The 12,402-nt window shown below is 41.4% G+C and overlaps 1 protein-coding gene across 4 annotated transcripts in view; it reads right to left on the bottom strand.

Moving 5' to 3' along the window:
* The window catches only part of Jarid2 (jumonji and AT-rich interaction domain containing 2), a 196,580-nt gene that overhangs the window by 45,650 nt on the left and 138,528 nt on the right, over positions 1 to 12,402 (bottom strand). For all 4 annotated transcript variants that reach the window (XM_060372398.1, XM_060372397.1, XM_060372400.1 and 1 more), the window contains one exon: positions 5,297 to 5,466. In XM_060372398.1, the coding sequence (XP_060228381.1) occupies positions 5,297 to 5,466 (170 nt within the window). The remainder of the gene's footprint in view (positions 1 to 5,296; positions 5,467 to 12,402) is intronic.

Here is a 12,402-nt window from a genome sequence, read left to right as displayed (position 1 = left end):
AGAGTGAATGGTACACTACTAGATGGAGAGGTGCTAATTGATTTACCAGTCATAATGGTCTCTGCTCTCCTTTACAAAAACTCATTTGAAATAATCAATGAAGGTGAATGTTTTGGAGGATTAAAGGTGTTGTGTGTGGGGGGGGGGGTTCCACTTTTTAGTGGGACAAGAAAGTGTATTCAATGATTATGAATAGAATTATATTAAACTTCAGCAGGCACATTTTTCTCTCCAGATTATTCAAGTGCACTAGCAAATTTGATGGGGGGAGTGGGAGGGAGTATTAGATAGAGGAGGGAGGAGTACAGGACACATCTGCGCTTTGTCAAAGCTGTATTTCATTACTTTTCAAAATTAGCTGGCAATGTCTCCATAATATTTACTAAAGTGCAAACCAAATGTTTTCATTTGGACAAAATCAAATTGTTACAACCACAACATAATCTAGAACTTGCTTTTTCTAATTTGGTTTCTATAAAGTGGGATGCTTCTCTATAAATTATGTACACAGAGAAGCCCTCCATAGCCATTATCTTCCCCTCCCTCAACCAACTTAATCTTAGCAAGCAAACACAGCTCTCTGCACTAAAAGTCTTCCTTTGCACACAGTTATTTAGGATGAAAGTAAAGGACTAGAACTGGATCCAATTAATATGGAGTGCCCATGGTATTTCTTGTGGTTGCATGAAAGCAGAAACTATAACACCAGTAACTACAGAAATTACTCCATGAATCCAATGATACACATGCCACTGTTCCACACATTTCTACTTTTACACATACACTGAAACCCACAGCGATGAAGGTCCCTTAAAAGCCAACAATCACTGTGTTCCAACGCTGGTCCTTCCAGGTCAGCTTTACAATCCCCAAGGGAGACTTCTCAACAGTCACCCATCTGCAAACATATATGTGGATCTTCCACATGCCATTGTTTTTCTTCCTGAATGCTGGGATTACAACACATTGTAATTTAAATTAAAAGAGGTTCATCAAGTCATAAGATACCATCAAGTGTGTGTGTGTGTGTGTGTGTGTAGTGTGAGGATGCTAGAGGTAACAGCTTTATCCAAGAGAAAACTCACCTTTAATGAGAAAAGAACTGCCTGCCAATCACAACTGTGCCAATCATGAAAATAGTTTCCATGGCATCCAGATTTTAAAGAAAAAGCCCTGGTTCTGGAAGCCAGTTTTTTGATGTGAACAGTGTATTTAGCTAAAACTACTCTCGTGACCACAAAGCTGCATAGCAATGTATGTTTCAGCACTCTTGTATTAGGCTACTGCTAGTGTCATGTAAATATTAGTCTTCAAAAACAACTCATAAATTATAAAATTTGCAATTCAGGCTGGGGAGACGGCTCACTCAGTGAATAAACATACTTACTGCCTGAGTTTAGTCCCAAGGACCCATGATGGTAGAAAGCAAGAATCAAGCTGTTTTCTGACCTTGAACTATTTTCCCAATTAAATAAATGTAATTTTAAAAAAATGCCATTCTTATTATGTACATTTTCTTTCCCAAATGGATAAAGGTAAAAGGGCCAGGTTATAGGGAAGTTTGAAAATAAAGACTTAAGGTCCCTCTTGGACACTGCCATAAATACATCTTCAACCAGGTGCTGTCTGTCTAATCCCTAATATGGCAAATTCCTTGTGTGGAGGCCTGGGTTCTATTTCCATGTCATGAAAGACAAGGGCACCATTTTTCTCATTTTTCTCAGGCTGACAGACACAGCACCTTCCAAAGTTTTCCCAATGGCCTCTGTACAGGTAGCTTCAAATACAGACACAGACGCAGAAATCATGATGGAACATATCTCACAAAAGAGATATTAAAAACCTTGTATACAAAGACATTTTGCTCAAGAAAGTATGATCACCAAAACCACATATGTGTGTGAGAGCATCCGAAAAGGCATGCACACGTACGTGAAAATACCCACACAAGGGCTGGAGAGATGGCTCGGAAATTAAGAGCACTGGCTGCTCTTCCAGAGGTCCCAAGTTCAATTCCCAGCAACCACATGGTCGCTCAGAACCATCTATAGTGAGATCTGGTGCCCTCTTCTGGCTTGCAGGTGTATATGCATCCAGAACACGGTATACATAATAAATAAATCTTAAAAAAAAAATTCTCGCACATGCTTACAGTCAAATCCACAAGTCTGTGGTGTCTTAATGCTAAGACAAACCACACCACACAATAGTTACGATGGTGTTCAGCCTGAGTAGCTCCTAACATTAGCTGAGAAGTGGAAATTACTTAAGTTGGACTTGCCAACTTCCAATTACTATATAGCATCAAGTCTGAATATGAATTTATGATTTATGCAAAGGCTTTTCAGATTCCCAGAGACACTACACAGTTTTCCTACAGCACACAAGCCTGCAGCAGGGGTTTCCGAGCAAACCATGGGATAAAATTTATATACAGCAAGGTGCCTGGCCAAAACAACAGCAATGCTAGCACAGAGATTTCCACCACACCATCTTCCATCCCCATATGCCTTCTCCCAGGGGATTTCAAAAGGCCCAAGAAACAGTAAGACCTTCTCTAGACACTGAGGCAAAAGATAGAGAGTATTCTGGAATGTAACCCTGAAGCCAGGCCAGCCACCTGGCAGGGAGCGTGAGTTTGTTTCATCTTCCTGCAGAGCAGACATGGTCAGAAGCCAGCTGGCCTGAAGCCAGGCCAAACTTCAGTGTCAAGGTCACAAGTCAATTAAAAAAAGATCCATCCTTCTCGGATCAAGAACTCCAAGGTTTCTGATTTCTTCATTACTAGCAAACAAATTACTATATTAGCAGAACTGAGACACTAGGAGAATACAGAACATCAGACTCAAGTGACTTGGAGAAAGCAGAGGGCAGGCAGGGAGGACACAGAAAGCAGCAGAGCAGGCTGAATTCTACTTTGACAGTTTCTATGCTCAGATATTACCTCATAAAAGTGACCCCAAACTCATGGGTACCACTAAGACCACTTGTCTTCCACCCCAAAGACATTCCTATTTTGCTCAAGAAATTTTGCAATTAGCAATCCATAATGCTCTTTGCAACTGGGAGATTAATTACTTTCTTGCAGGTAATTCCCTCTCATTATGCAACCTCTAAAAATCACCCACTCCCCACCCCCTACTTTTCTTACAATTCTCCTCCTCAATACTCAAGGCCAGTAATACAACAAAGTGTGTACTCCTTCCAAGTAGGGACAGGCATTGTCTACAGATGAAGCTCTACTTGTGAGCTTCCTCCATTGTATCTGAGAAAAAGACTACCCAGATCGCAAATTTAATCCGATAGCCTCTCTGCTACCTCTATAAATTCAAGGTGCACCAGTTACTGGAACCCATTTCACACACCTAGAAACTGTGACTACAGACACCAGAATACCCGGTACTTTATATAGGAGCAAGCAATCCAGGGATAGATTCATCCCAAAGGCCCAAATTAACTTCACTCCCTGCAGTCTCATTCATGTTCTGAAGCACTCACTGCCAGGACCATCTTCCTACTTAACCCAAAACCTGTCCAAATCCTAACTTTCTTGCTTTAATCTTTGGGCCTTCCAAATAACCAACCCCAATCCTCCCAACACGTGGGCCTTGGCAGAGGTTTCGGCAGAATTCCTTCCCAGCCCCAGAACCTTACAGGAAAAGTTTCCAATATCTTGGGCAAGAGCAAGCTTAGATATGTCTTCCCTTTCTGCAGTCACTCCATATAACCTAAGACAGTTTTCCACCTGTTTACATATGGCCAGACCTACCTGACATGCTCATTTATCCTATAACATATCCTGTGTTACCCATCAGCTTTCTAATGCCTGATCTGTTTAACTATCTCATATAAAAAGAAAGTTCTGTAAAGGTTGTTGGAATTAACCAGCAGATCATGGGAGATTCCATAAGAGCAGAAACAAGGCAGTCAAGCCCCCAGACAAGACAACTTTACAATACCTATATTAGAATATGTACTGGGAATCCCCCGCCCATACCTTCAGTGCCAGCTTTCACTGGGCAGAGCTGGAAGACTGCACTGTAACAGCCATGGTCATAAGAATGAACTGTGTGCTGTTATGTTTCATGACTACCTTTTGGGAATCCCCCATGTTTGCAGTACCCCATAAAAAGAAAAATGTAAATAAGAGAAATCACTTAACCTGCCACTGCTCTGCTGCATTAAGCTCTTTTAAATCTGTTAATAATTACAGTCAGAACAAAGAGAGGAAGACAGAACTCAATAAGAATCACGAGACTGGTGGCTGGAAATATAGCAGTGGTATTGAGTGGAAGCTCACAGCACACATACAGGCTAGGCTGTCTTGCCCATGTGCAACCTTGGAAGATACTAATTATGCCTCTGGCCAAAAAAAAAAAAAAAAAAAAAAAAAAAAGCAGGGGAGTAGGGGAAGGGATAGGCAAACATTCCAGGTCCACGGAATTTCCTTAAGGAGTTCTAGAACATGGAACTAAGGAGAGGAGAGGAACAAGTCCTGCTAGTTTGGCTGACAGTCTCTTGGTGACTTGAGACTGGAACATTTTAGTTTTTAATCTCTAAAGCTTTCCAACACAAACACCTACATGGTATATACATTAACTACAACTCCCTACACTCCAGCCACAAGGTTTTTGTTTATTCCTAAGGGAGTTTTCAAAAGAGCACATGGTCTTTGGCACCAGTGTCATCCACAGATAATAAACAAGGTTTAGGGAACCTTGCTGTCTTTCCCAAGGTCCCATCACTCATTCTCTTCAATATTCCAAACTACCAAGAGAAATAACTGAAGCCTGTAGGAATGACTCAAGTCTTTGGCCAAAAAATATCCCTTCCAGGTCTTTGATTTATTGCATACAGGAAAAAAAGAAAAACAAACAACAACAACAAATAACAAAAAGTGGGACTCAAGTCTTACTACCCACACAGTGGCTTACAACCATCTGTAACTCTATTCCCCAGAATCCAAAACCATCTTACATGTGGGGCACAGGCATGTGTGCAAATAAAACATGCAAATACAAGAATAAAATAATGTGTATGTTGCATACGCACCTGTATGCACATAAAAAGAAAAAACTAAATCCCTAAATAAAACACTGTAGAACCAGGAGTGGGGCCACAAATCTTTAATCCCAGTACTCTCAGAAGGTGGAGTCTGGCAGGCTTCATATACCCCGAGTCCAGCGAAGGCTCCATAGTGAGACTCCATCTTCCAAAACAAAACACTGCCCTCGAAGCAAGCGGGGAATGGAGACATGAGGCCAACACGGGGGTGTCATCTGCACCGCAAGCTTACCTCGAAGGCAGAGAAAGGTAAGAAAGTCTTCTGTCTTAGGCTTCCTTTTAGAGAGGTCAGAAATTTGAGTAGCTGGCGGGGGTAGCAAAGGCTCCACTATCTTCACTGGAGTTGTGCTGGGACTATTCGGCTGAGATTGAGCAAACTTCCTTTGTGCTTGCAGCCTGGGCCTGCAACAGCAAAAGAAAATTAAATCTAAATTAAGCAGAAACTGGAGAATATAGGCCTACATATAGCAATAAAACCATGATACAGGAGGAACAAAAAGAAAATCTTTTTGAGACAACTCTTACTGATTAAGGCCCTCTATCTCCCCCATACTCTCATAATCCATAGCCTGCTTTACGGTGCAATAAATGTGGCTATTGTTTTACGTGTGTTCCATAAAAGTGTGTAGTAGAAAGTGAAGGATCAGTGATGACGCAGAAAGAGCATCAGTACAATGCCAGTCTTCACTTCACAGAGACTGGGTCTCACAAAACAACAACAATGGAAAGGGTTTGATCACAGGGGATCAGCGGCTTTCATGCCTCAGGCCATCTACTATTTCAGAAGTAGAAACAGTTTCCTTCCCTTCACCTTTATCTGTCACTAGTTCATTCTATCTCAAATGAACTAGTGACCCACTTCAATCATCCTGAATTCACTCATAGGTTGGGGAATGTAGATCCATTGCAGAGTCAAGTCTACAGGGCAGCAGGGGACAGAGAGATGGCACAGTGGGTAAAAGTAATCCCTAGGACTCAGAAAACTGTTCTCTGACCAACAACATAACACTTTTCCAACTAATATTTCCCTATCACTTTCTTCCTGTTAAAAAGAAATAAATAAACAGGGCTCAAATTCTGCAAACAGATGTTTTCAGCTTTTTGTTGGTGATTTTTATTTTGCACATGGGAGTGGGGGATTGTCTGAGACAGGGTTTCTGTGCCTGGCCGTCCTGGAACTCAGAACCCTCACCATCTCTGCCTCCTGAGAGCTGGAATTAAAGGCTTGTGCCAACACCACCCAGTTTTGCGTGTGTGTGTGTGTGTGTGTGTGTGTGTGTGTGTGTGTGTTTTGGTGGTGGTGGTTCTTAACGAGTACTAAGGAGATCTGATTCCCAGAAAGTCCTAGAGTGTATACAGAAATGCTGCCTGCATATAAACAAAAAAGAAGTGCTTCCTGCTTGGGGGTGAGGGGAGGGGAGGGATGACGGACAACAAGAAGCTGCATTGTAAAAAGCCAGGGGTGGTGGTGCACACCTGTAATCTCAACACTTGAGGAAGCAGGGGCAGGCAGGTCTTTTTGAGTTCAAGGCCAGCCAGTCAAAGATCACCAAGGCTACACAGAGAAACCTTTTCTCAAAAAACCAAAAGGGCTAATGCAGTCATAATGAAAAACAAGTTAACAAAGACAAATCAGATGGCAGAGTGGGTCACAGAAAACCAAGTCACAATCTCTGACCCCACCACTGTTCAAACAAAAGACATTTTGTTGCTCAGGACTATCCCACAGACACTATGAAAACCAAGGTACTGTCTAAATTGCCCCCCGGAGAGAGAGACTTAGCTCTGTTCCCCATCTGTGAAGACTTTGTGAGCATTTGTGAGAAGAAAAGCAGAACTGAGAAAGCCCTGTGGTGATTGATTCCTCAGGCAGCACCTACCTCCAGGATTATAGTGGCCCCAAACAACAAGAGTTCTAGGACCATGTGGAGCCCAATAGTTGAAGTACAGTCACAACTGACTGGATGACTCAAAGAAAAGTAAGGGAATACAGAATATTACCCTATGAGGAAAGGAGGCGGAGAGAAATCTAAGAACCCAGGACTGATGGGAATGAAGGCAGGTGTACCCTTCCAGAGGATGCTACCAAGCACACATGTATGGGAGCTGGAACTACATCCATCCTGGTAGCTTTTACCTCACAGGTGAAGGGATTTCCACTCCAATGCCTCCAGCAGCTGCCTAGCATTTTCCCAAAGAAGCATCACACTCCACTTCATTATTAGTGCAAAAAAAACTTTACAGCAAAAATACTTTTTGGCCTGAGAAAGGCTGAATAAAAAGTCACACTGGGGTGGGGCTCCTGAAATCAAGGAGAAGCAACAGGAATAGTCCAGAAAAACTAAAACACTGAATTGAAGATAGGAGTGGAAGGTGCTTGCCTAGCAAGAGTAAGGCCAATGGTCAACTCCTCACTATTATTAAAGGACACAAAATGGGAAGCATTTTGATTCTTAGCCAGTGCTTCTTGGCCAGCCTGGCCTTCATGGCACAGCCCAGGAAAGCCCTAAAACCAACCACAGAAATAGTACTGTTAATTCTTCAATAAGATAGCCCTGTTCTAGATCTCACAAGCCAATATAAAGGAACAAAATGTAGTGCATGTAAACCAGTAGGAGAAATGAGTGAACATAATTTATCTATGAGTACATATATAAAGAGACAACATGTCACTTGAAAAACCAGAAGGAACAAAGGTTGTTTTAAGGACCATGTTTCATCAAAAATAATATCTTCACTGGTATATTATGTGTGTGCATGAATGTGTACATGTATGAATTAAAACACTGGAAATAGCCAACAAGAGCAGAAATCTAAGCTATTATTTTTGTCAGGTATTTGGGATAAATGCTCAAAGCCAGGACTTAGGTGTTTTTAGAGTTTTAGTAAGCTCCTCCTGGTTGTATAGAAAAATAAACAACGAGAAAGAAAGATGAGGGCAGGTAACTTTTTTTTTTTTTAAGGGAGAAGTGAGAAGCATGCTAACTTTTAATAGCAACAGCCTGGTTTGCACCTCAAAAAATCACCTCAGATTCAAACATTCTAAAAAGCAGTGCCGTGGGTTTTCAACCCCAAACCCTGTCCTACTTAGCACTTGATTGAAACCTCATCTTTATGGCTTATTGAAAGACTAACATGCAGAAGAAGAGAAGAGTCCCATAAATGTTTTTAAGAATCAGGAGAATACCATACTGTTGCTGTAGATACACAGCTCTTCACCCGTTACTTAAGAGGCAGACAGTTAAGCACTTGAAGGTGGAAAGTATAACAGAATGAAATTGCTAGAGACTGCCTGGGCGGATGCATAGATTTAGGAGACTGATGGATACACAAATCCAGAAGCCACAAAAAAGGAAGGACACAGTGAAGAAGGTGCTGGTTAGCCCACTAGAACTCTATCAAAGAAAAAAAAAAAATTTAGAGATTGGTTCCAACAACAACTGCCATCTTATCTAGGAGTAACTGTGTGGCCAGCTACCATTACCAGCATCCAACAACAACCAAATAAGGTATGAGTGGGTGTAATTCTTTTGGTGCCATGTGCTACACCACTACTCAGAGACAGTCTGCTACTCCAAGGAGGAGGCTGACATGCACTGACAGCCCTACAGTTTGAAGTGGGCACATCTGTACCCACTTGATAAAGACACATGAACTTTAGGGAGGAGAAAACCTACTTGACCCATCCCCTTCCATTTCTGAAAATACATGCAACACACAAGTTCCCAATCTCCCCTTATTTGACATTAAGTAGCATTGTCAACAGCCAGGTGAATGTTTGCTTCCACTTGGGTTTGCAGCCAGGCCAGGAATGCTGCAAGACCAGTCCAAACAATGTAGGGAGGCTAGGGAGATGTGCTCAGTTGGTGTTCGCAGCACACGCCTAATGACCAGAGTCTGAGCCAACAACATATTCGTGTTTTTTAAAAAAAAAAAAAAAAAAAAGCAGGTTGGATTGAGAACTATGACTCCAACCTGTAATCCTAATACTTCAAAAAGCAGAGGCACAAGAATACTTGGGGCTCGTTGTCCAGCCAGTTTAACTCAATCAATGAGCTCCAAGTTCAAGGATGGATTCTCTCAAAAAGTAAAGCAAAGACACCCACATTTGACCTCTGGACTCCATACACATGAGCACCCAATTCTGTAAAAATCTTTGATAGTATTAAAAAAAAGTATCATAACACTTTTATAGACAAAACATGGAAAACCTGTTAACATTAGTATTAAGCTGGGGGGGGGGGGTGGCAGCTCTCAATGTTTTTTGGCCCTGCTTGTGTTTAGACCCCAAGCACAGGGAGAAAGGGGGAAAAGGGAGGAAGGAAGGTGCTATTGTTTTGAAAGAAAGCAGATTGTGTGGGCATCTATTGCTAAGGCAATATTTACTATAGCATAATAGTAAATCCTAGGTTGACTGAATTCCATTGCTGACAAAAATTTTGAAGACTCCAAACCAAAAACAGTGTGTGCATACAATGAGAGAAGGGACACAATACTGTTTAGTCCACGCATCACTAGTACCTTAAGAGGTGTGCATACCAAAACATTTTATTAAGTCAATTTTCCAATTATTTAGATTACATCCCAATTTCTAAACAAAACGTATGGCAGGCAGAAAGAAAGGGTCTGTTCAATCAAAAATGAGAAACTGTGTCTGGCAAATGCAAAATGACCAGCAGGGCTCTGCTCGTGGAGGCAATGTTGGGGCTGGTGCTGACACTTTGCCAACTTGCTGAAAGGCCTATTCAAACGGGCGGGGGGGGGGGGAGAAATCCTGTGTTTTCATCCCCATAATAATTACCCACTCTATTCTACCCCTAGACATACACACACACTACAAACCTGGCAGCTGCTCAAACAAACAAGAGTGTGTTCATGTGTGCACACTAGATTTGGGGGCAGGAAACACCATCTACCAGGGCAAACTGCCCACCAAATTCAAATGCAAGTGGCAGACAAAACACACAGGATGGTTATAAATGCCCTGCATGGTAGAGAGGATATAAACACATCCTCAAGTGAACCCAGAGGCCACAAAATACTAGTTCACCCCCACTGTGTAACAAGAACACTAGCCACAAATGATATTCCTCTAAGCACCATCCTGTCCCGGTTTCCACAGCTGAATTAGCTTGAGAATATAACACAAAGACAGAGAGAGAGGTCACTTGGCTCCAAAGAAGGTTTTGTTACACAAAAGTCTTGTGCTTTGTAGTTTTTCTGGAGATCTAGCCGAATTTTTTTTAAGCGGGGGGGGGGGGGGGATTTAACATATAAACAGATTAAATTATTTATGAAAAAAACACAGGATATTCGCAGCTCTTAATTAAATTACATAAAGAGCTATTTAGAGTGAAAGTCTGCCAGATTTGCCTTGGGGAACTTTCTGGGAAATCCCCTCCCAAGCACTCCTTAAGAGGCTTGGTTGTCCAGCAGGCACCGGGAAAAGATTTGGGCTTTGGCTCAACTAACTTCATTTTTATCAATGTGGGTCTTAGTTAAATAAGTCAGGAGCTGAAAGAGAATTGTGAGCTTCACTGTAGTATGGGCTACTACATGTCAAAGACCCTGTCTCAAAACACATTAAACAAGAAAAAAACATGACAAAGATAGACTGTCTATCTCCAAGCATAGCCTCTGCAATAAAACAAGGATACCTGGGCAATTACTCCCCTGAATAGGTGATTCCCAAGGTGACTCCCTCATTTACCAAGTTCTAGCTGAGAGGGACTGATTTTTTTGCCAGTGGGAAATTAGTGGGACAGGTAAAGAAGGTGGACAGGGTCACATTTGGTTTAAAAACTGATGCAGCATAGAAATCCACAAAGACAGGTCAGAAAACAATGCAATTTTTAAGAAGCAAATCAAACTCCTTAGACTTTTAAAATAATGGTAATAATACCAATAATCTGCTTAATACTGAATCCTTCATTGAGAAATTAGTACTTATATATACAAACAGCCTGTATCCTCAACAACACTATTCTAACCACCTTTATAAAAACATGAGAGACAGCAGAGAGGGGTCTTTCATTATTCTTAGAAATAAATTAAAAGAAAAGAATGTCAAAAGGTATGTCAAACTTCAAGTTAAACATTTGCTGGCACACAAAACCTCAGGCTAGGTGATGGCAGCAGCCCATAAAAGCAATAGGAAAAGTAATAAATCTTATATTCTGAAATGTCAAAGAATTTTGACATTTGTCCAAGTCTGCATGAAATAAAAAATGTCACTCATGATCAAGAAAAGCATTGACATTGAGTTCTTTTGTGTTCTAGAAAGCAACCATGCCCAAAGGGAGAGGCGTCATTATTAGCTGACAATTAAAGTAGTCAACAAAGACATTTTTGTCAGCCACAAACACCACACATCCCTGGAAATTTTTGTGCACCACCTAGGCAAAAGGGCAGAACCTCCTCATCAGCGATCTGACCTCAAACAAGCTGAATATTTCATCAAGGTCCCAAGTGAGCTAAACCTTAAGGGGAAAGGGAGAAATATCAGATAAAAATCAAAAGAACAACAAAGAGAAGGATCTTTATTTAAGTGTCTAAACAGGATCTAGCTAAATTCTTACTATATTATGGTAGGTACAAGATTTTTGGCAAATTATCTGAAGCACACTGTTTTAAAAGCCTAGCTGTGCCTGTTAAAATGTTCATTTGCCTTTCTACTCAACACCCGAGGTGAGATTGCCAATGCAGTTTTTAAAATGTGGGGGGAGGGGGGGAGGAGCAACGTTAGTTTTTCAATTTTAGGTTACTCAAAACCCAACTGCAAGCTGCCAAAAATCCCCTGGCAGACATCTCCTGGCAAAGAGAATAGCTTGGAAGGAGAGGGAATGAATGACCTTGTGAGGCAAGAATCATGTTTTGAGGGAAAAGAAAGAAAAACATATGAAAGAACTATAGTCTACCACACAACTCAGTTCATTCATTTTTTTGTCAATAGAGTTGTAAAGTCTGAATGAAAAGTCAATCATACAGAAACATCCTGTACAAATATTCAAGATGCAATGGTGTAATGGGGCTAAGGTATAGCCAATGTGCAGATAACAGTGTAGGAAGCCGTGGCACCCAACTGCATCCTGGCACTGCAAAATACTTAGCACATCCAGACAGAATTAAAAAACAGATAGATACTAGCCCCACAGGAAGCAGAGTGAGCCAACACTTCATCTTCTTCCTCAGTTCACACTACTATCTCTATTTAAAAGAACAGAAAACACATACGTACCTAAACTCTCGTTACCTACTGAAAATGTTGGGGTGGCCACAAAGCCCCAACAGATGGCAATTGCCAATTTCTAAAGCCTTCATTAACATCTGGTGCCAGAA

The sequence above is a fragment of the Meriones unguiculatus genome, chromosome 19 (genome assembly GCF_030254825.1).
Source record: "Meriones unguiculatus strain TT.TT164.6M chromosome 19, Bangor_MerUng_6.1, whole genome shotgun sequence".
NCBI classification, from domain to species: Eukaryota; Metazoa; Chordata; class Mammalia; order Rodentia; family Muridae; genus Meriones; species Meriones unguiculatus.
The sequence above is the reverse complement of the archived record's forward strand: the minus strand, read 5'-3'. Positions and strand labels throughout refer to the sequence as shown.